The sequence below is a fragment of the Amphiura filiformis genome, chromosome 2 (assembly GCF_039555335.1).
Source record: "Amphiura filiformis chromosome 2, Afil_fr2py, whole genome shotgun sequence".
Classification (NCBI taxonomy): domain Eukaryota; kingdom Metazoa; phylum Echinodermata; class Ophiuroidea; order Amphilepidida; family Amphiuridae; genus Amphiura; species Amphiura filiformis.
In genome coordinates, this window is record NC_092629.1 from 51,105,027 (window position 1) to 51,130,242 (window position 25,216).

Sequence of the window (25,216 nt, forward strand, 5' to 3'; positions counted from 1 at the left end):
ATATTCTCAAGTAATGTGCATGTTCAATATTCTAAATCTCTCATGTTCATGATGTTAAGAATTGACTCGAAGGTTTTCTTGTGGACTGTTTTTTTTGTATTTAGATTGAACTTATTAAATGGTAGTAACTATTTTAAACTGTTGCGATTTGGTAGTTCACATCGTCTTTCAAATGGTAGTAAGCTTTGGCAAAAATTGCACTGATCATTTCATAGCGAGTGTGTAGAAGAGTCCAAATATCACAGATATACTTTTGTAGGTCCTGTGGTTCTTGGGTTATGTTGCAAAGAGGGCTGAAACAACAACACTCCTGTAAAACGTACATAACTCATTAACAACAGTAAATCAAGCAAGTTTTCAAATTATCTGATTTGAATAATGAACTTTTGAAACGCATCAAAGTTTTATTTTTCAATAATGAAAATCGATATTTTTGGTTGCTTCGACCAACAATACCTAGTCTATCCTTAATAATATTTTAATGCTTTTAAATTAAACCCCGCAATATTTTTATTCTTACTTTTTTACAGACCAATCGTGTAATTTTGTGCATCGAACCATGACCACCGTCTATGCAGCACCTACTACTAGCCTCATGGATGAGGAGGTCCAAATCAAACTTTCTGGATTTGACCCAGGGTCAAAGGTTACTGTAAGGTCATTCCTTCCCGAGCCAGGACTACATTTTGAGGCACATGGTCATTTTATGGTGGATGGTAATGGAGAGATTTCTATGGAGCAGAATCCATCGCTTGGTGGAACTTATACAGGTTTGTTCACAAAGTCGCAAGCTGAAATTATACTAGATCGCTGAGCGATTGCGATGCACCGCTTTTGGAAAGCGACGAGCAATCGCCGAATTTTGCGCTCGTCGCTTTTGCATTTATACATATCAGGGCGATAGCGATTGCAGACGACAATTAAAAATAATTAATCTGAATGCCCCAAAATACATTTTAGAACATCCATTGCTGTCAATAATTATTGATTTGAATTAATTCAGTACCGAAATTTAATAAATGCGAAAGGTAAATCAATTAGCCAAATAATAGATCCAGTTGACAGGAAATGATTGGTTGATGCATTCACGTGTAAAGCGATTGTGTTTATTTGTTCTATTATATTACCTAAAATATTTCTTCACTACGTTTTAAAGTGAATTATGACCATGAGAGGGCGCTATTACTGTACTATAGTACGTGGTATTTTGACAACGGGATACACCTCGTGACCATACGTATGCTAGCATACAGCATACGCTTCCAAGCACGGTCTTCACCGTGACAATACACTACGTATTGTCACAGTGTTTTCCATATACACTATGTGTGTATTGGGTCCATTACCTACTTTACTACTAGAAATGGGATACCTTAATGCTCTCTGCGTGCTAGCCGTAGCCAAGTTTCAGATATTTTCTTAACATTTCATGCATTATCTAAAGAACTACTGAACCAATACTAGTCGTGTTTGTACTCATTTTAATGCATTTTTCATGCTGATTCTACATATGCACATGAAAAGTTACAATTCTTTTTTATCCTTGTTCACAGACGTAGAGCCAATGGGTCTGTTTTGGAGTATGACACCATCGCCTGGACAGAAATTTGGATTACGATTCGTGAAGAAAGATGTCACAACGCCAATGCAAATAACACTTTCAGTACATAAAGGACATTTAGATATATCAGCATTACAAACTGATGCTCCTATAGCTAAAACACAGATCCAGAAGACGTATATGAGACCTGGCGTTGAAATAATTAAAGTGAGATCTGGAAGAGTGAGAGGAAAAGTATTCAAACCTAAAGGTCAGTATTTCAGCTTATGTCAATACTTTCCTTCCTTCCTTCCTTCGTATTTCTTTCTTTCATTCATTCTTTCTTTCTCTCTCTCTCTCTTTCTTTCTTCTTTCTTTCTTTTTCTTTCTTTCCCTTTTTTTCTTTCTGTTTTCTTTCTTTCTTTCTTTCTTCTCTCTCTCTTTCTTTCTTTCTTTCTTTCTCTTTCTTTCTTTCTTTCTTTCTTTCTTCTTTTTTATTTCTTTCTTCTTTTTCTTTCTTTCTTTCTTTCTTTCTTTCTTTCTTTTTTTCTTCGTTCTTTTTTTCTTTCTTTCTCTCTTTCTCTTTCTTTTTTCTTTCTTTTTTTTTCTTTCTTTCTTTCGTTCTTTCTTTCTTTCTTTCTTTCTTTCTTTCTTTCTTTCTTTCTTTCTTCCTTTGTATTTCTTTCTTTCTCTCTTTTTCTTTCTTTCTTTCTTTCTTTCTTTCTTTCTTTCTTTCTTTCTTTCTTTCCTTTCCTTTCCTTTCCTTTCCTTTCCTTTCCTTCCTTTCCTTTCCTTTCCTTTCCTTTCCTTTCCTTTCCTTTCCTTTCCTTTCCTTTCCTTTCCTTTCCTTTCCTTTCCTTTCCTTTCCTTTCCTTTCCTTTCCTTTCCTTTCCTTTCCTTTCCTTTCCTTTCCTTTCCTTTCCTTTCCTTTCCTTTCCTTTCCTTTCCTTTCCTTTCCTTTCCTTTCCTTTCCTTTCCTTTCCTTTCCTTTCCTTTCCTTTCCTTTCCTTTCCTTTCCACTGTCATATTCTTTAAAATATACATACACAGGACCAGGACCGTTCAAAGGTGTGATAGACATGTTTGGCACCCCTGGTGGGCTACTAGAATTCCGTGCTGCATTGTTAGCATCTAGAGGCTTTGTTGCTTATGCTTTGCCATACTACAGATATGAGGATTTACCAAGTTTTCATCGTCACGATGAACTCGAGTATTTTGAGGTGAGTTTGTTTATTCAATTCAAAGTTCTTCTTCATATCTACAAGATATTGAATGGTCTATCACCAATCTACCTTGAGGAATGCGTACAAACCCACAAACCGTCACGGGCCCGGGGTCACGGGACGGTCTACGCTCATCAAAAGACCAGAGCCGCCTTACCATTCCAAGATCTCAGAAATGTATCGGTGATGGCTCCTTCAGTGTCTTCGGCTCACGCCTCTGGAATAACATACCACTCTCAATAAGATCTTTTCCATCTGTTGACATTTTCAAACGCTCGCTCAAGACACATTTGTATTAATCTGGGTTTTTTTGTGTGTACTTTTTAATATTGCTTGTTGCATAAGATCATGTTGTGTATAAGTTCTTATTTTGTAAAGCGCAATGAACATGTTTGGTATTGCGCTATAGTAAGCGCCGTATATTATTATTATTATTATCATTATTCTGTAGTATTAAGACAACAGGTGTAGAAATGCTTGTAAAATTAACTCAATTCCCTCAGATGGGGAAGACTTCAAATTGTGAGCATGAAGCCCAAGCAGGAGTAAGATAACAGGTGTAGAAATGCTTGTAAAATTAACTCAATTCCCTCTGATGGGGAAGACTTCAAATTGTGAGCATGAAGCCCAAGTAGGAGTAAGATAACAGGTGTAGAAATGCTTGTAAAATTAACTCAATTCCCTCTGATGGGGAAGACTTCAAATTGTGAGCATGAAGCCCAAGCAGGAGTAAGATAACAGGTGTAGAAATGCTTGTAAAATTAACTCAATTCCCTCTGATGGGGAAGACGTCAAATTGTGAGCATGAAGCCCAAGCAGGAGTAAGATAACAGGTGTAGAAATGCTTGTAAAATTAACTCAATTCCCTCTGATGGGGAAGACTTCAAATTGTGAGCATGAAGCCCAAGCAGGAGTAAGATAACAGGTGTAGAAATGCTTGTAGAATTAACTCAATTCCCTCAGATGGGGATGACTTCAAATTGTGAGCATGAAGCCCAAGCAGGAGTAAGATAACAGGTGTAGAAATGCTTGTAAAATTAACTCAATTCCCTCTGATGGGGAAGACTTCAAATTGTGAGCATGAAGCCCAAGTAGGAGTAAGATAACAGGTGTAGAAATGCTTGTAAAATTAACTCAATTCCCTCAGATGGGGAAGACTTCAAATTGTGAGCATGAAGCCCAAGCAGGAGTAAGATAACAGGTGTAGAAATGCTTGTAGAATTAACTCAATTCCCTCTGATGGGGATGGCTTCAAATTGTGAGCATGAAGCCCAAGCAGGAGTAAGATAACAGGTGTAGAAATGCTTGTAAAATTAAATCAGTTCCCTCTGAGGGGGAAGACTTCAAATTGTGAGCATGAAGCCCAAGCAGGAGTAAGATAACAGGTGTAGAAATGCTTGTAAAATTAACTCAATTCCCTCTGATGGGGAAGACTTCAAATTGTGAGCATGAAGCCCAAGCAGGAGTAAGATAACAGGTGTAGAAATGCTTGTAAAATTAACTCAATTCCCTCAGATGGGGATGACTTCAAATTGTGAGCATGAAGCCCAAGCAGGAGTAAGATAACAGGTGTAGAAATGCTTGTAAAATTAACTCAATTCCTCTGATGGGGAAGACTTCAAATTGTGAGCATGAAGCCCAAGCAGGAGTAAGATAACAGGTGTAGAAATGCTTGTAAAATTAACTCAATTCCCTCAGATGGGGATGACTTCAAATTGTGAGCATGAAGCCCAAGCAGGAGTAAGATAACAGGTGTAGAAATGCTTGTAGAATTAACTCAATTCCCTCAGATGGGGATGACTTCAAATTGTGAGCATGAAGCCCAAGCAGGAGTAAGATAACAGGTGTAGAAATGCTTGTAAAATTAACTCAATTCCCTCTGATGGGGATGGCTTCAAATTGTGAGCATGAAGCCCAAGCAGGAGTAAGATAACAGGTGTAGAAATGCTTGTAAAATTAACTCAATTCCCCAGATGGGGATGACTTCAAATTGTGAGCATGAAGCCCAAGCAGGAGTAAGATAACAGGTGTAGAAATGCTTGTAAAATTAACTCAATTCCCTCAGATGGGGATGACTTCAAATTGTGAGCATGAAGCCCAAGCAGGAGTAAGATAACAGGTGTAGAAATGCTTGTAGAATTAACTCAATTCCCTCAGATGGGGATGACTTCAAATTGTGAGCATGAAGCCCAAGCAGGAGTAAGATAACAGGTGTAGAAATGCTTGTAAAATTAACTCAATTCCCTCTGATGGGGATGGCTTCAAATTGTGAGCATGAAGCCCAAGCAGGAGTAAGATAACAGGTGTAGAAATGCTTGTAAAATTAAATCAGTTCCCTCTGATGGGGATGACTTCAAATTGTGAGCATGAAGCCCAAGCAGGAGTAAGATAACAGGTGTAGAAATGCTTGTAGAATTAACTCAATTCCCTCAGATGGGGATGACTTCAAATTGTGAGCATGAAGCCCAAGCAGGAGTAAGACAACAGGTGTAGAAATGCTTGTAGAATAAGCCAAATCGGCATTGGAAGTTTGCAATGCATTGTAGGACAGTTTTTGCAGTTTTGGGACACTTTGTCCTTTGACCTTTCAGAAAATTCAGAAATATTGAATTTTTGTACGCACAAAATATAATCTAAAATGTTTTACAATTATTAAAACAAATATAAAAAAATATAGTATTTTATAAATTAATTATTTAGTATTTTTAATGATCAACATTACGACAATAATAAGAACATTAATAATAATTACGTCAATTTTCCCGATATGTCAAAGTGTCCCAAAACTGCTCTCAAAAACCCGAAGTTAGAATGGCGATTGGGCTTATTAACTCAGATCCGTCTGATGGGGATGGCTTCAAATTGACAACAGGTGAAGAAATGCTTATAGAAACTGGAGTACAGTACTCCAGTATAGGTCTTACCAGAGCAAATAAAGCTTCTTCGTGGTATCACTGTTCTATATAAAACAGTGAATGGGTCACTACGATACACATTTTTAAGATAATCAATATCCTATCAAGATGCATTTTTGTTGTTTCATGATTCAGGAAGCCACTGATTGGCTCCAAAGCCAATCTTTTGTTCAGCCAGGTGGTATTGGTGTGTGCGCAGTATCATATGGAACGGTAACAGCAGGGCGCATGGCAACAGAGTTCCCTGAAAAAGTGAGTTATTCCCACAGACTACTAGTACTACAGACCATGTATCAACAGTCAAAGTCCCGTGCATTGTATGCTGTGAATTCTCGCATATTCATGAGGGCCAATATTATTGTTCGAACGTGCCATGTCTAAAAATTATGCTAGCGTTTACGTGCCTTCGCATATACGCGATAGAGCGTTGCGTGCTTTCGCGATTACGCGATAGATCGTAAAAATACGCGGTAAAGTGCGTAACAGTTTTGCCTGTCGCATTTCATGGAACAATTGGCCCTCGTTATCGGGTGATACTGAGACTTTGACTGCTTGTACGTTGTCTATTATCTTTTTCGTCCATGGTTATTCCAAGGTGGGATATTATTGGTGTATGTACACTTATTTGACAGAATGTGTTAAAACAGATGTTGTTTTGTGAAAGAATGCGGAATGCATGCTACGTGTTTAGCGGTCTCCAAACATCAATTTTCAAGACAAAGGGGTGGTCAGTGGCGGAAACGTGTTGCATCGATATTTTCAATTGTGGTGGGTTAAGGATACTTGTTTCAAATTTCTTATGGAACCAGCTTATTTGATGTAGTATGATCTCCTGAGCATTTTCATCCAAATCGGCTAAACAATGAGTTGGTGCCGGCCAAAACAAGTTTTTTGACAGGGGTCTTTGTGTGTATGTGTGGGGGGGCGGAAAATCAATATTTTCATCAACAATCATTATTTTATGCCTGATTCTGTTAAAGTTGGTATTGATTAGTATGTAATCGATGTCTAGATTTCCATTTTTGAAAGTTATTTTCAACATTTTGTTACGTAACAGCAGAGGTCACACCGGTAAAAGTTACCGGAAGCGAACAAATTGTTCAGTTTTATTGTTCACAGCGCCGTATTCGGAATACTGCTGCGCGCTTGGTCACTTGGTAAATAGAAAGCGATCTCACTCCAGTTTTAAGAGAGTTACATTGGCTGCCGGTTGGTTACAGAATAGTGTACAAACTGTTGCTTATTGTTTTTAAATATCTAAATAATCTGGCGCCAGAATACATCGATTGTCTCCTCCAGCCATATAGACCTACTAACCCTCCTCGTATGCTCCGTTCCAGCGACATATCACCTCTCTGCGAACCTCGTTCAAAGCATTCATGGGGGACAGGGCTTTTTCAATTTACTTCATCACGTATCTGGAATACTCTGCCAACCCACATTAAATTAAGTACATCTTTAGCACAGTTTAAAAGTTCTTTAAAAACTCATTTAATGAAAGAAGCATTCTATTGATGTGCATCACCATATTTTTGCTCACTTATTGATTGTTGTTCATGTGTAGATTAAGGGAACTGGAATGAGCGTTTCGACCGCATTTTTTGCGGGACATGAGAGCACATCAGACCTATCGAATTGCATTCTGAATACGAAGAATGTCTTTCTGATATCAAATAATTTTCATTTTATGAAATTCACGATATAATACAAATTTTATGACAAATTATTAAAATTTGCTATTTTTCACATTTTGGAGCTATAACAGTCCTCGAAGTAAATTTTTATAAATTTAATGATATGTTCTTAAAGTGTATGTAGCTGGGAGGAAGAGCCGACGATCAATTGAACATTTTGAACTTTCATATTGAAGATATGGATTTTTTCCCCAAAAAGACCTAATTTTTTGGGTGTTTTGGGAAAAATCCATATCTTCAATACGAAAGGTCTAAATTTTCAATTGATCGTCGGCTTTTCATCCCACCTACATACACTTTAGGTAGAAATCATCAGATTTATAAAGTTTACTTCGAGTACTGTTAAATATCAAAATATCAATTTTTAATGATTTGCCATAAAATGTGTATTACATTGCGAATTTCAAAAATCAAAATTATTTGATATCAGAAGGACATTCTTCGTATTCAGAATGCAATTCGATATGTCTGATGTGCTCTAATGTCCCACAATAAATACTGTCCAAACGTTCATACCCCTTCCCTTAAAGGAGGATTTCGTGATCCTAGCATCCTCTTTTTATGACATTTTTCAGTACATACCCACGAAAAGAAGCTTATTCCCAAAATATCAGTTGATTCCGATTTTGCGTTTGCAAGTTATGCATGATTATGTGTATTACACTGCTCCGATAGACAATGCGTTGTAATTTCGTTCTGGTGCACCAGAACGAAATTCAAATTTCACGATATCTTTGCAAAACGAATTAATCTGCAAGAAATATTTTGTACATAAACATTATGTAGCCAGAGGTTTCCAGTGATATAAAAATCTCTACTTTTTTAAAGAAAGGTGGGGGGGGGATGAGGCTGTGGATCACGAAATGCCCCTTTAATTTGTAATGTAAATTAATTTTATTTTGTAGTGTAAGATAATCTCTGCATCGCGCCTTGAGGTTAAATACCACTTATGTATTACACGGGTTTCAATGGGAAAATGCCTAATTTCGGGTGGAATTTTCTCATATTCAGAACTCTCACAGTTCAATGCCACTGATATCAGGTGAAACTATATGATTTAGATGCCAAATGATCAAAAATTCAACATAGGTTGACCTGAGACTTTTCTTGTTTTAACGCACTGAACCGTAAACACCTTAAAATGACAGTGCGCCCTCGAAGCTGAAAGTTACAATATGATAGGGCGAATATTTACTAAAAACCGAAGCCGTGCGTATTAATATTGGTACTATTACAACAAAAATGTCATATAATGAGAGAAAATGTACCATTTTGAAGCATCAAAGTACTTTTTTGGCTATATAACTTGATCAATTTCAGCGATTTTAATGCAGTCTTTTCGAATGTCATGAAAACAAATAGTTACTCGTCGTATCCTTGAGCGCCATTGATTTAGATGTGCAAATTAAAAATTCACATTGTTATTATTATTATTATTTAGCCGCCGTCGTACTGTCTATATTCCCCCAGATCTCCCCTTTTTGTTGAAGCCAATTTGTTTTGTTTTTGTCTTTGTTTTTGTAAATGTGGTTACACATGAGCATTTCTATTGTCACTGGGCGGGGAAAACCTCATATGTACTTTTTGCCCTTGAACATGGATGGAGCAAAGCATTCAATATAAAGTCTACACCTACAAGGCTTTATCCATTTTCAAGGGCCAAAAGTAAATATGAAGTGTTTCTGCATGTACTTTAGGCCCTTGAACATGGATGAAGCAAACTCTTCAACATAAAGTCTACACCTACAAGGCTATATCCATGTTTAAGGGCCAGAATTACATATGAGGTTTTCCCCGCCCAGTGACGATATTTTACTTCTTTTTCAGATCAGCGCATGTGTTAGTATCTCAGGTAGTAGTGCGAATTTAATGGTACCAATGTCATAGGGAAGAGACATTCCATATTTGGGGTAAGTGATATGTAGTTGTGTGTCCGTTCACCACAAACAGCTCGTAAAGTCGGCAAATTGTATTCTGAGTTGATGCTTTCATGTTTTTCATTTTGCTAGTGCCAGTCAAACATCTTTTAAACCAATCATTAATCCTATTGTTCAAGAGGATAATAAGCTTCTACTCATGTCTATAATACGTAAATGGCTCTAGTATTTATTTGCTTTGGCTAAATCCTGTTAAAGTGGTGGGTTACGGTAGAAAACAATGACCAGTGGCCGACTTTACGAGCGTTTACGTGGTGAACGGTCACATATCGTCACCCTGTTACGATAATTGACTAAGTCTTTTTTTTGTAATTTTGAGAACAAAGTACAAGATATGTTTCAAGCATACATCAGTTACGTAATCACCCTGATTATTTCTGATTATTCCCTTTAATGTGTCACATTATCATTTGTTCTTGTGCAATGAGATTGGTTTTTAATAATGTTTAAATGCATGCTTGAACTATATTTTGTACTTTGTTCTCAATAATTTGTTCTCAATTATAGCTAATTATCGTAGCAGGCTGTCGATATCATATGCGTGAGGGAAAAGATTTCATTTTGGAGTTAGTGACGCTTGGCGACTTTTTGGTTACTTGAGTTGACGCTTCACTTGACAATATAGCTCTGTTACAACAATACCAATGTCATATGCTGCGTAAAAAAGTATCCGAATACTTAAAACAAAAGTCATTTCTTAAAGACACTAAAACTAAATTACAACATATTAGTCGACAGATAGAGAATTTTGTTCTGCGTATTTAATACCTCATTCGATACGACACGGCTTTATGGTAAAGTGTGGAGTGGGGCAAAGATATTTTGGTAAGCTGAGAGGCGGAAAGCAATATTTGGCAGGCCGAGAGGGGGCAAGCAATGTTTGGCACACACTTACGTGGCACCTTTTAAATAACACGCTCTAAAAAAGAGGCTTAAGAAACACTACAGAAACGTTCAAATATGCAAAATTTCCTGCTCGCTCCGCTCGCATCATTATCTAGACCATTTAACATGTTTAAAGTTTGAAAATTGGGAACTAAAAAATCAAATTGCATGGAAAAGGGCAAATTTGGTGTGATTTTGCACCATAAAATCGATAGGCCTTGACAGTGATAATAAAACCGACTTCTTCATCAGAGAACATCAATAAAATCGACGGACCCTGATAATGACAATTCAATACTTTATCATCAATGTAAACCTATTATTTATTTCAGTATGGACTACTCGAGAATGAAGATGACTGAAGAAGGCCTCATTAATATGTATGATATGATAGACCCATTAGAAACAGCGCCACCAGAAGCTTTAATTGATGTGAGTATAATACAGTAAGCCAAAAAATTAAGGTAACCCTGTATATATAATATGTCAAAATTAAAACAAGCAGCCAATACCTGTACTCTTAAGCTTTGATTTAAGACCTTATTTGTTGGAATTGGTTGAGAATTTAAGAAGCGGTGAACTTCACTGGTTCCTCGATTATTTTGCTTACTGTACTTATTACTGTAGTGTATAGGATAAAGTCGTATATTTGCGCAGCTGATTGGCGTAACATAAAATTTTTTAGGGTAGATAGGTCGGGAATCTTTTTTTTTTTACTTTTTAAGCTCTAAATTTCGTTTGATAATGGTTCTAAAACTTTTTTTCTTCTTTTTTTAAATTTATTTATTTAAAAAAAAGTTAGGGTCGGGGTTTTTTAGGCCTGTGTTACTCAGTACCAAATACAGATGACCATACGGGGATGTGCTAAAAACATGGGACGCATGTTCACATGTAATTGGTCAAACAATGACCCTTTTTAGGCTAATATTTTGTATCCGAGTCCGAACCAAGCCCGAATCGTTTTGTGCTCAAGTCCGAGTCATAGATCCGTCCAGAGAAGAATTGTGAAACAATCCCATCGGAGTGGAAAATTTTACTTACATTTGTCAAATTTGCGTGTTTTTTTGTGGTATTCCGGAAACCACATTTATTTTACTATTTCAAAGTATACAACAATAGCTCTTTTTAAATTACGGAAGAGTTTAAGAAACATTCTAATATTTTTTCCACAGAAGCCTGTAGTAAAATCTGGTGAAAACACAATTCTTTAAATCTTGATTTAATGATTTTGCTTAAAATCTTGACTCCAAATGTATAAAGAATACACCCAAATGTTTTAGGAATACACCTAAATGTTTTAGGAATACACCCAAATGTATTAGGAATACATCCAAATGTATTAGGAATACATCCAAATGTATTAAGAATACACCCAAATGTATTAAGAATATACCCAAATGTATTAAGAATACATCCAAATGTAGTAGGAATACACCCAAATGTATTAAGAATAAGAATACACCAAAATGTATTAGGAATACACCCAAATGTATAAGGAATACACCCAGATGTATTACGAAAATAATATTAAAATAAGTATACGAACAAATTCTACGCGCTTGGGCCACCTTAAGTGAAACCAAGCAATGTTGGACTAAATTTTCTATTACAGAGTTTGTGAAATGAAGTTTGCAAGTTTACGTCGTCTTCGACGTCAACTTCACTACCGTAAAACCCCGTCTACAAGCATATATAGTGTTTTTAATAAAAGCTTAATTAATTCGAAGCAAGCGTTAATATACCAATACAATAGATCGGTCTTAAAATAATACTTGTTTGTATATGCTTGGATCTATAATTTATTTGCTCAAATTCCATAATGGCGACTGGATTAATGTAGCTTTCATCAGAAGCACACTATATGCTTGTAGACGGGGTTTTACGATATATTGATTGGTTTTCTTGCTCTGATTTACTTTAACTTAAAAACGTTTGATTGGTTACTGCACCAACAGCGTCTTTACGCTTGAACTCGCGACATGTGTATCACTAGGCGATCAAAAGGAAGTCATGTGTAAGCGACTGAAGCAAAATGTCTCCCTTTTATCATTCGAGTGGTTTGTTGGTCACAAGGAGGTTGTAACAAACATGGAGATGCACTAGATTAGTAGTGCTTATGGCACTATAGCAAATATTGATTAGTAATTGTATTATGGAAAAAATAAAAAGTTATTCTATTATAGAAAATAAGTAGAGACTATTTTACATTTTCCTTAGGAAATTGTAAATTCAAATTATAGATGGCGCTATTGAGTGCAAAAAATCCATGTTTTTCTTTATTTTAGATTCCATTAGGAAGTTATTTTATTAAAAATCTAACTCCCAACATTTTTTAAGTTTGCTTATTATTTATCATTTAAAAAGAGAATCAGGTTTCTAGCATGTTTTGTTGTGTACCTGGACTCTTTTGAAATCCGACACCCAAAAATCCAAGATGGTGGACAATAAATTTGCAAATTGGGTAATATGTACATTTTTCACTTTTATTCAACCCAAGTATCCTTGACACCTAATATGAATTGTCTAGCATGTCTAATTTAAGTTGCTAAAAGCGCTTCTTGCAAACTCATCACAAAAAAATCTGTTAACAATATGAACACAAGATTTTTTCCGATTATTCATGATAACAATATGGTAGCTCGCATGGTAGCTCCTTAAACATTTGGCTGTGCTTTGGTGCATTCTTGAAAAAGGTACAACGCAGTCTTGGGTGCGAATCCAGTAGAGAAATAGTATTTTGGTACTTGGTCAATAGGTAAAATATCACTGTGAGCCTTTTAACCCCCTGAGCACTACCTGCCGATCTAACAGTGCCTCTGATTGGTCAATTACATGATATCTTCACTTTAATCACCAATCAGAATGGAGCTTTGCAAATTATTCACCACAATTTTTTGTGTGGTGAAATTATTCTAGCAATGTTGCTGATTGGCCAATTGATAATGAAAACATCTTTATGGCCAATCGGCAGGTAGTTCTCATGAACCTCTAAATCTCCTTCTATTTCAGTTTGAGAAAGCCCAGCAACTCTTATTCTTTGTGGGGATGGATGATAAGATCGCACGTACACAGAACTCCACAGACGTAATGGAGAGGCGATTGAAAGCATTAGGGTGTAACAATTATGAAATAGTGAGATATCCAGGATGTGGACATTTAATTGAGCCACCCTATGCACCCGTTACTTTGGTATCATATTTCCAAGATGTTGGTAAGTACAACATGCTCATCTATCCGGGCGAATTTCTTTAACCCCAATACATTTGTACATTTATTGAATGACGTTTGGAAATTTGGGTACAAAAACTCATATTGCGCAATTTGAGGCAAATTTTACACTATGATTGTTTAATTGAGGTTATTGAACTATGCCAGTGGGACGAGGCCATTGTGGTCAATAATGTTACTCAGCTTAGGCTATTTTATAAAATGTAATATACTGCGCACAAAAAGTCTCCAAACACTCAAGGATATTTCTATAAAAAAAACCATTAATATACCAAATATAGTAGTTGATAGGTGGGGAATTTTGATCTGTGTATTTTGATACCTCATTGTGCACGATACAACTTTATTTCTCCAAGCTATAGCATTTAATTTAATAAAAAGAGATTTTCAAAAGTGAGAAAAATTTACATTGACTTTTCTTTCCCCGCCTCGAAGCATAAATGTATATTGAACACGTAGTGAGCATTCATCTGCTGCAATAAGGCGCGCACGGCTGTTTGATGTATATAGAATTGGCTTCATTATTAACTAAATGCAAACTATAGATGGCGCTATTTATCCTAAATCATATTTCTTTATTTGCAAGGGTTAGGTGATTAATACCGCCATTAAAACAGCTGCAATAGGTGAAACAAGCAACAAGGACATTTTATAAACATATTTTATCAAACAATAAAAGGAATTATTTGTATTAAAAGCTTGAAAGGGTAATTTCCAGTAACTAAATAGCGCCACCAATTTTGGCATTAATAGATACATTTTATATCCGAAAAAGCCTTTAAAAATACTCTAAAAGTGAATGATACTAATAAAGTTACATTAACCATGTTAACACGATATCACTTTTAGCTGTTTAAGCCTAAAATTTGCTTATACATGTTTTGTTTGAAAATCTAATAAATGATCCCATCAAACAACCGTGAGGCCGTAACAAATTTCCATCGAAAGTCGCCTTGAAACTTGAAACTTTTGAAACTCTCCCTTTTGTCACTCAAATGCGTATAAATGTGTGGATTTTGTTGTAGAATTTTAAGACGAAGCACATAGCGCGTGCCCAACATTGTGAAGTCCATGGGGCGAATTCCCTCGGAAGCTCCTGGCATTTACAGAATCTGAGATGCAGAATCTGGTGTCAAAACTTGACCCATATTGTGCTAAATTTCTGTGGCCCCATTCATGAACCGGATATTTCACACAGACATTAAACTGAGAAAAATTAATTTAAAGTTTTTACTTAGTGCATGAACCTATGTGATAAAAATAATACTGTACTCTATAGCTTAAAAGTTTGGTTATCCAGGCTGTTGTTGTTGTTATTGTTTGTTTTGTTTTTTTCTTAGCAAAGATAGATATCGTGTTACTCTACACGTCCATGACTACAACTCAAAAATTGTGAAATTGTGGGATATCAGGTTCATGCATGAGGCCACAGAATTGATACATTGACTGACCGTTGTATTTCATAGATTCATATTCCCGTCACACAATCAGTGTGTTTTATAGTGGGATCAGATGTACGGTAAATTGCCGTATAATTTCTATCCGGTCAGAAATTATCCGGAAACTTGCTCACTATAAACACTAGCCATATTTGTATGCACCATACATCGATCGATATCCTTCTCATCCTTCTCCACCTGGAGTGTTGAGCCGTAAAGAAGAAGATATTGGCGCGATTTTGCACTAAACACACCGAGGATAACTGAATTGTGTGCTGTATTACCGGAAGTAGCAGCCTTTTTTTATGATGCGTTGGATGCGCGCAAGACATTTGTAACAAATCTCACCCCAAGAGTTATCAAAACAGAAGCTACATGTAGGTTCGCCATGATCATACTGTCGGAGAGGCTGTTTGACGCGACACAATAATTTACACATCCAAAGTATTTTAATGTGACCTCATTAATGTCGGACGGTCATTGAAGATGTACTGTACGGTAATGTTAGTTGGTATATAATTTATGCGGTATGCAAGGAATATCGTACACACACATCTAGTTTACCCCAAAAGAAACCCTCATTTGAACCAGACATATATAGACGTTAAGGTACTAATTTCGAGGAGCATAACAAACACAAATTGGTGTCGTATGACCTTTGACATGCATGCATTATTTTGTCGAGAGTTGACATGGTCTTTCAATTCATGCCGAGTGTCCTTGGCAGACTTGACTGGTCATGAAAGGATCATAGATAACCTCTGCCCCACTAATCCCCAGCTATTGTCTGAAATTGCACCTCGGAAGATATATCATAACAACTCAGTCCCTCAAATGAAAGTCATATAACGACCAAAAGATAAATGACTGACTATCATTGAGGACTGAGTTCCGCAGTCTACATTTGAACCACAGATTGAACACATCTCGCTCAGTCAGTGTTGCCGGTACCTTACAAGCAGTGAAAGAAGCACAAAGGCGTGGCGAAGTCAACAATTGACCTCCCAGTCGAGTCCGAGCCTAATCAGACGATGGTGGACTACATTATTCACTGTGGCAACAGCCAATATCGTAAACAAAACAGACAATATGACGGCAACACTGCCTGAACATTGGACGCCCCGTGCTGAGTTGTGTTTTTAGCTCTATTGGCCCCGTTACAGAAAAAAAATGCACAAAATATATTTCTCAGTGAATGTATAAATTTTCACATAAAATAAATATTTTTGGATTCAAAATAAAAAAAAAAAAAAAAAAAATTATAGCCGGGAGTGAGCGGGACTCGATCTCGGGACCCTATGCACCGCAGGCGAGACCCATTACCATTAGACCACGCGAACCGTGATACACAATGGGGGAAAATTTTAGGTATATATCATAAACCAGGAAAGTTGAAAAAGAAGGAGGAAGAACGGAATTATATCCTTGAGATAATCCCGTAGGTTATCCTGTCGCACCTATTCATAGTCCTTTATTCTCAAGTAGTTACACATCTACTTGAAAGTAGCCTTTGATGTGATGTACCTTGCCGACTACGGTTGATTAATTTTCATTCCAGAATTGAAACCATATCCAATGTTTCTATAGATAATTCCTTGAAAGTATGACACGTGTGTGTTAAGTACCTGATGTTGCTCTGCAGGGATACCGCACGTGGATACTATAAGAAAGAAATGTAGTTTTGTAAAGATTCCAAAAAATCCGCCCATTTTGGAATACATATTAATTATTTAGGAGAGTGTTTTAGGATTTTGTTAGAAACGGGATGATTTTTGATCATCTATATTTTATTGTTTTAATGTATTTTCCTGTCATTTCCTGCAAACCTAATAAAGATATTTTGATAATTGAAAATAGTCTGTATCATAAATCGTAGAGGTTGAAAGCGTAACCAAGCGTGCAAAATTATTATTTGCCATGGAACTTCGGTCATATTTTATTTGAAATAAACTTGATGTTAGGATCTGCATGCATGGTATGCATGGTATTGATGGTATACAGACACTGACCTTTCCCTAAAACCAGTAAGCAGCAACTTGTGTATCACACCCGTCATGGGTTCGAACCCTTTTGTTGTATTTTATTGTTAAACCTAAATAGCGTGATTGCTTTTGAATGAGCGGCAACACACATATTTTGTTTGAGGATAGCTGGATCTATCTCCTTCTTTTACATCTTCTCTGCATAAACATACCGTGCGTTATTCATACAAAACATTCAAAAAACAGTACTTACAATGAGGTTCACTGGCGAACCTCAACGGATTTAGACTGATAAAATAGTGCTTAATAACATACGTACAGTTTTGGAATAATTTGAGACATTTTTGTGTTTACGTGTAAAACCAATGACAACGTCAAAATTCAGCCAATCTTGGCCGGCCCCTCCTGGAGCCTAATTATGTGTGTTAATTTATTTCTATAGGATGCATATTTTATTAATTTATTTTTTCACTTGGGTGAATTAAATAGATTTTATAAAGTTTATTTCTGGTTTTTAAATTCATTGATTTTATGATACATGCAGTGATCCACGGTTTGGTCTCTTTACGTTTATTTATTTTTTTAATTCACTTTGGGAAGATGTTTATACAGTCAATATCCTGAAAATACCATTTTTATTCCTCAATCTACCTCAATCTACCTGAAAGGACATGAAAGATCCTTTTATCTTTAATATACTTATTTAATAAATGTCCTGAACCAAATCACCGCATATTCCTGGGTACACTCCTCGACCTATTTTGGTTGGGGTTAGGCCGCGGATTGTTGTAGGTTTCCTACATCTAGTCTTGTGGCCTGTAATGTACTGCATTTTAGGTGCACAAAATATCCTTGATTGAACTGATGTAAGACCACATGACTCTTGTTTTGTAACCTAATTTGTCGGAATCTGCATTGTTGGGAGAGGGGGGGGGACAAAGGTAGATTGACACCCTCGTCCTAATTATGCAGGCTTATGTTAAAGGGGATAACCCTATTGGTTTTGGATATCGATTGTCTTTAAAATTACATAATAATATCAAATATCGCCCCTTTATGCTGCTTTGTGAAAAACGAGAGCATTTGCAGCGTAAATGTGAATAAATAGCCAAATTTGCAATCCAATACCTTGGTATACGTGAATTGCATTCTGGGCAGGCAAGCAACAACAACAATTCCCGTTCGTATGACGAATGCTGACATGCTGTACAACGCCCGGCCCGTACCGTATTGAACAGAAAATATTTGTGTTTTTTTTCGTACCGTTTCAGAAAAAAAGGAAACAAAATATATTTCCCTTGCAATATGTACATTTCAAATGAATATAAAAAGTTTGGGTTAAAATGGAGAGCAAAAAAACCTCTGATACCGGGTTTTGAACCGGGTATCTCGCGGGTAACAGCATAACGCGCTAACCAATTGAGCTAAACCGCCCCCGATGTCCATCGTGGAAATTAATTATTAAATACGCCGCACCGTCTCCTCAGCAGTTAGTGTGGTTCGCTTTTTTCACAGAATGTGTATAACGCGAAACCAAAGTAGCTGTTGAGGAGACTGTTGATTCGCAATTAATTCCCTCCCCAGAAATCCGAAGTAATTTTTTGTATTTACAAACTCCGGAAATACATCGACTTGGAGCGTCAAATTTCAGGATAGTAATGTGATACCAAAACCTCATCAACAATGAAAAAAATCGGGGGGATGATGCTGGCGATCGGGTTACGGACCTTTAAGAGACATAAGGCTAAAAAAAAGGTTTTTCTCAAAGCTCGCGCGCATTTGTAAAATCATGAGATTTAAAAAAAAAAAAATATTTCAAAAATTTGTTTGTTTTTTACTTTTTCCAGAAAAATTTGGCGAAAATCAGATTTTTTTCTCCAAATACCATGAAAAAGGTCGAGAATAAAAAAAAATCGCATTTTGCATTTGTTTTCAAACAACTCGTGAGCTTTGAGACAACCCATTGTTTTTTTTTGGCCTAATACAAACTAATTTGCATTATTCAATAGAGGTGTTCTTGGTGTCATTGTTTACCATCTTTATTTAAATATAATATGCATGAACTTGCATAATAATTTATGCTGATCTTGCAAAATAAATGCAAAATTCAGAGCCCTCTATAGTTTGATCACTTCATAATGTACTTTGATGCAATTTAAGTTTGTTGAAATGTCCAAAAAGTCAAATAATGTGGCCAGTGTTTCTAAATGCGAACATGTACTTCTCTTGTTCAAAATTTATTGACCTGACCAGGATTATCTTGACCTGACCAAGATTATCTTGACCTGACCAAGATTATTTTGACCTGACCAAGATTATCTTGACCTGTCCACATTACTTGATATAATCGAAAGTTGACCAGACTTTTTTAACAAAAGAAATACAATAGATAATGGAACAAAAGAAGAGGGCTAGACGTATATTTGCGGTTAACTGAAATGCAAACGTCATTTATTTGCTATGAAAGGGAGAAAAGTCGATAGTATAAAAGAGGCATATTTTGTAATGCTTTAAATGAAATACTTTGAAAGTGCATATATTTGCACCGTTGAAAGCATGTACACACTATTCATAATGGTCAATTGAACATGGTTTGAATACTACTTACTTCTTGTCTTTCATTATTTAATAGTCTCGGAAATCCCTCTACCATGTCCACTGACTATTTTATTTCCCGGTGAGTAACTTTTTGTCATTATTTATGTTGCTAAATTGAAAAAGCATGGCTGGGACAGCTTGTTTATACATGTAGTGAATAATACCAAGTTTTAAGTATACGACAATCCTATTGTATACACCGAAACTCTTGCTATTTATAGTGAGACACAGTTACCGCACAAATTATATATACCAACTAAAATGATCGTACATTTGCAATATTTTGGCGCGAGCTATAAACAGCTCATTCAACAGTATGATCATGGTGAGAAGCGTTTTGAATGTCCTGCGCGCATCCTACGCATCATGAAAAAGCTGCTACTTCCGGTAATGCAGCACACAATTTATCATCGTGTGCATAGTGCAAATATCTCGCGCCAATATCCTTCGGTTGAGAAGGATATCGATGTGCGGTACATACAAATACGGCTAGTGCCGGGGGCTAGTGTTTATAGTGAGCAAGTTTCCGGATAATTTCTGACCGTATAGAAATTATACCGCACATCTGCTCCCTTTTTTAGTGTTTATAGTGAATATACCGAGTTTTGAGTAAACCGTACAGGCTGAGTCAAAAAGAAGTAAACTCATGTTTGAGGGGCTGTAACTCGAGATCTGCAGAGAATCTGCTAAAAATAAAAATACCACTGAAAAGAGCAAAATCTACACGTGTAAATAAACAAAAGAATTGTTGCAATTGCTTACAGCAACCTAAAGTTATACTCATTTGAATACAACCACCCATTTTTGTAGCTGCACACTGCTGATTGATTTTCATTCATTTCAATTTCGACGAATCAGCAACGTGCTAACAGGATTTATTGTTGAAAAGACAACTTTTGCTTTTAATTAATATTCAACAAAGTCCATGACGGTACTATAGTTTGTAGGGATACCAATTCAAGTCTTTACGAACGATCCGGTAGAAGCTTGATTGGGGAATGTTGGGTAAAGGATTGAGCTGATCTTTGGTCTTGCTGTAACGCATGTCTAACTCTAGCAATGTTCACTTCTGATCTAGCAGTTCGTGGTCTGCCTGAAGCTTCCGGCTATCTGTTCCTTAGTGTCCCATGCACATTGAGCTTGTTCACATTCATATATACTGCTCCCTTACAATAAAACCCGGTTAGCTGTAGGAACTTGGAGACGAAAAGACGCTGAACTTCAGTGGGACTCTTAGTTTCATGATACATCGTCGACAGACACGTGCGCTCCCGTGCGGTAAATTGTGATGCCATGTTGTCATTTGGTCCGTTTTATTATAATGTTGTGCAATGAGGTCAAATTCATTATTGAAAAGAGCCCTTTAACATGATATTATTGATCGAAACCACACCTGGGCCACAGAACTTTATTTGCATATGAATATCGCGCCTTACCAATCAATATAATAGGTAGGCCCCCTACTTGGGAAGTGAAACCGTGTGCAGCTACAAAAATGGGTGGTTGTATTCAAATGAGTATAACTTAAGTTTGCTGTGAGCAATTGCAACAATTCTTTCTTTTATTTAGACGTGTAGAATTTGCTCTTTCCAGTGGTATTTTCATTTTTAGCAGATTCTTTACAGATATCGAGTTACAGCCCCTCAAATATGAGTTTACTTCTTTTTGACTCAACCTGTATACGAGAGTCCTTGTATATATACAACACATTATTTATTTATATATTTTTGAAAATAATTTTTTAACAAAAACACATTTAGGTTGACAATTGGCATCCCTTTTGAAAATAAAATAAAATAAAACAAAAGAAGATTATCATATTGGGATACCAATTGTCAACCCAAATGGGTTTTTGTTGAAAAGTTCATTTCAAAAAATTAATATAATAATAATGTGTTATACAAAACTCTTGCGGTTTATAGACCTTTTTACCTCTATCCCACAATGCACTATTCCAGGGGGTATGACGTAGTTCATCAACCTCATAGATCGTGTGCATCCGATGGTCTTTGCCAGGCCTTTGCAATTATTTTGTCTTAATATGGGCATACTGATATGCGGATTATCGTAAAGGCCATCGATGTTACTAATTATGCAATTATTGAATACACGAGTGATGTAGTTACGGAGCGATGCAGAAATCTGTGTAAGAGATTTTGTTTACCGTTTTATTTTCATCTCCGAAAAAAAGGGAAACGGACGCCGACAAAATATCACTGCGTGTCCCGTCATTATTTTTTCACCATTAGGTCTATAAAATGTATACAAAGTTAGGTTTTAATAACAGGAAACTTTTTTTGGCGACGACACCATGCCCATAAGGCATAGAAATGTTGTTTTTTGCCCCCGAAAGGTATTAGTGATCGTGGCGCCATTATCATGATTATCGGGGATTCCTTTTTTGTGATGAAGGCACCAGCCGAAATGTCCGTATTCCAGAATGTAATGAACATAACTCTGTACTCCCCCGGGGAGATGATGTATTTTGCGACACTCATACCCCCTGGAATAGTGCATGATGGGAAAGAGGGAAAAATGTCTATAGTGAGATACAATTAGCGCACAAATATGCACCAAACATTTGAAATGACCCCGAGGCCACACGAGGAATTGGCGCGATCTATAAACTGCCCATTCAACAGTATGATCATGTCTTCGAACACGTAGCTTCTGTTTTGATAACTCTTGGGGATGAGAAGTGTTCCTAATGTCCTGCGAGCATCCTATGCATCATGAAGAAGCTGCTACTTCCGTAAATACAGCACACAATTTATCCTCGCGTGTTTATAGTGCAAATATCTCGCGTTAATACCCTTCGGTTGAGAAGGATATCGATGTGCGGTACATAAAATGGGCGAACTTCGCTATTCCGAAGGTTCGCTATTCCGAAGGTTCGCTATAGACCTTTTTCCCTCTTTCCCATCATGCACTATTCCAGGGGGGTATGAGTGTCGCAAAATACATCATCTCCCCGGGGGAGTACAGAGTTATGTTCATCACATTCTGGAATACGGACATTTCGACTGGTGCCTTCATCACAAAAAAGGAATCCCCGATAATGATGATAATGGCGCCACGGTCACTAATACCTTTCGGGGCAAAAACAACATTTCTATGCCTTATGGACATGGTGTATTCACCCAAAAAAGTTTCCTGTTATTGAAACCTAACTTTGCATACATTTTATAGACCTAATGGTGAAAAACTGATGACGGGACACGCAGTGATATTTTACCGGCGTCCGTTTCACTTTTTTTTCGGAGTTGAAAATAAAACGAACACAAAATCTCTTACACAGATGTTCTGCATCGCTCCGTAACTGCATCACTCGTGTATTCAATAATTGCATGATTAGTAACATCGATGGCCTTTACGATAATCCGCATATATGGAATCAGTATGCCCATATTAAGACAAAATAATTGCAACGGCCTGGCAAAGACCATCGGATGCACACGATCTATGAGGTTGATGAACTACGTCATACCCCCCTGGAATAGTGCATTGTGGGATAGAGGGAAAAAGGTCTATTCCGATGGTTCGCTATTCCGAAGGTTCACTATTCCGAAAATTAAAAAGGTTCTCTATTACAAAGGTTCTTTATTCCGAAAACAGAAAAGGTTCTCTATTCCGAATATGAAAAAATGGGTTCTCTATTCCGAAAACGAAAGAAGGTTCTTTATTCCGAAATAAGTCACCATGTTCTCTACTCCGAATATTAAAAAAGGTTCTCTATTCCGAATATGAAAAAAGCGTTCTCCATTCCAAAATCTAAAATAGGTTCTTTTTAACGGTGACTTGTTTCGGAATAGCGAACCTTTAATTACATTCGGAATAGAAAATGGTAAAATTACACGTTCGGAAAATAGAACCTTCGGAATAGCGAACCTTCGGAATGCAATGGCGGACCTTCGGAATAGGGAAAGGACCACCATAAAATTACGGCTAGTGTTTATAGTGAGCAAGTTTCCGGATAATTTCTGACCGGATCTATTGCTATGGTAGTTAATCCTGTTACATCATCACTTCTACTTGCATATTAATCAGACCAGTCTTTCTTTATTTGCACAGGTGGTGTTATTGAATGGGGTGGATCATTAAGAGAACATCAAAGAGCGCAAGAACATCATTGGCCAAAATTGCTCCATTTCCTTGACAAATATGTCGGGTCACAGACAACCAGTCTTCAGTCTCTGCATGCTAAAGAGTATAACGGGAGGGACTCAACTTTGGAAGTGACGGGATGTGCGGACAGCAGTTCGGAACTAGGGGTCTTTCGTTAGACACCAAAAAAAGGGTCTTCCAGTGAGAATGCCCCCAGAGGGGTCTTCCCGTGAGACTTGGTGGAAATCAAAAAAAGGTGGTCTGGCAACCATTTTGCGTCAAAATATTAAAGTTGATACAAAAAAGTTATTGTTGATTTGTCAGAAAGTCAAAAGCATGGATATATTTCTCTTTTGCCGAAAGGAAATAAACCTAGACAATTTATTGAGAATAATGGAGATCACTATCATTATTGAATGTCTCAACTTGCTTCATCATGTATTGCAAACCGTATTAAAAACTGTTTTACCAACTGTTATTAATGAAGATCAAACTGGTTTTGTGGCAGACAGATTGGAGAAATTTTTTTGGGTGGTATATGATTTACTTAGCTATACTGAAATCGTCAATATTCCAGTTATAATGTTATTAACATGATTAAGTGATTTTGAAAAAGCTTTTGATACGGTATTTCACAATTATATCAGACAGACAATTAAGGTTGGTCTGAACCCTGGAATTATGACAACTTTCGGGCCTCATAACTGCATAATTGTTGATGTAATGTACACGTACTCGTATATAAAAGTATACATATTTAGAATGACAAAGACTTGATCAATTCATTTGTGAGGTCAAATTTTGGCCAAAATGCCATTTTTTGCCCAAAATCTCAAAAATAACGATTTTTGACCCACTTCTTTTTCGTAAAACGTAACAAAAAAATTCTTGGGCCAAAAATGTTTTTTTATATTGATTTTTAAAATCTAGATAAAAATATCTAGGAGAGGTTTTTTTTTTTTTTTGAATTTTGACCAACTTCACCAAAAATATTTGAAATTTGGGCGAAAATCGGGCTTTTTTATGATTTTTTTTTAAAGTTTAGCATTTTTGACCATTTTTGGTGCAAATTTAGCAAAGTTGGTCGAAAGAACTAAATTGGCGTTTTGATGGTGTAGTAGACATGTTGGGAGTTACCTTTAGTACATCTGTGGTATGTTAATCACTGTGCTTTTTATATTAACAAAGCTTTGACATCTATATATTCAGGTATATTTATTAAAACACTCAAATAGCAGCCAAAATGGCTGAATTGCATGGTGAATTACAATAATTACAATCAAATTTATATAAAGAAATGCAAATAATAATAAAATACATAAAAAAACCTTGAATTATTGCACAATACATACTCAATGAAAATTTTAAAAGGTACAATCAAAGAATTAATAAATAGCTGTAGCTCATACTCAACCGAACTCACCCAACACCATATCTCAAACACACCTCTGCACACCCCCCCCCCCACACACACACACACACCCTCCCATACCCATACACACCCACCACCATCCACTGATGCACACCCACACTTACCATTGCACAAAAACACATCCTAATAGAATATCAATGTGACGGCATAATAAAAAGATATGATAATATGACAATATGACAGGAGAGGGAATTGCACTTAAGGGCTTGGACTACCAAATCAAACCAGCCCCTCCCATC

At 36.6% G+C, this 25,216-nt stretch overlaps 1 protein-coding gene across 1 annotated transcript; it reads left to right on the plus strand.

The window, feature by feature from the left end:
- The first annotated feature begins 559 nt into the window (after nucleotides 1–559).
- Nucleotides 560–23,842, plus strand: LOC140141274 (bile acid-CoA:amino acid N-acyltransferase-like). Its single transcript, XM_072163086.1, has 7 exons — nucleotides 560–770; nucleotides 1,554–1,811; nucleotides 2,591–2,760; nucleotides 5,814–5,930; nucleotides 10,447–10,626; nucleotides 13,204–13,405; nucleotides 23,513–23,842. Exons 1-7 carry the CDS (start codon nucleotides 560–562, stop codon nucleotides 23,722–23,724), a joined length of 1,350 nt encoding a protein of 449 aa, XP_072019187.1. The 3' UTR covers nucleotides 23,725–23,842.
- The last annotated feature ends 1,374 nt before the right edge of the window (nucleotides 23,843–25,216 follow it).

Bases quoted from the DNA above. Each gene is read 5' to 3' on its own strand.
- LOC140141274 (XM_072163086.1), top strand. From the start codon at position 560: ATGACCACCGTCTATGCAGCACCTACTACTAGCCTCATGGATGAGGAG. The intron at 1,812-2,590 runs GTCAGTATTTCA...ATACATACACAG, and splicing joins AAAAGTATTCAAACCTAAAG to GACCAGGACCGTTCAAAGGT. The intron at 5,931-10,446 runs GTGAGTTATTCC...CTTCTTCATCAG, and splicing joins CAACAGAGTTCCCTGAAAAA to AGAACATCAATAAAATCGAC.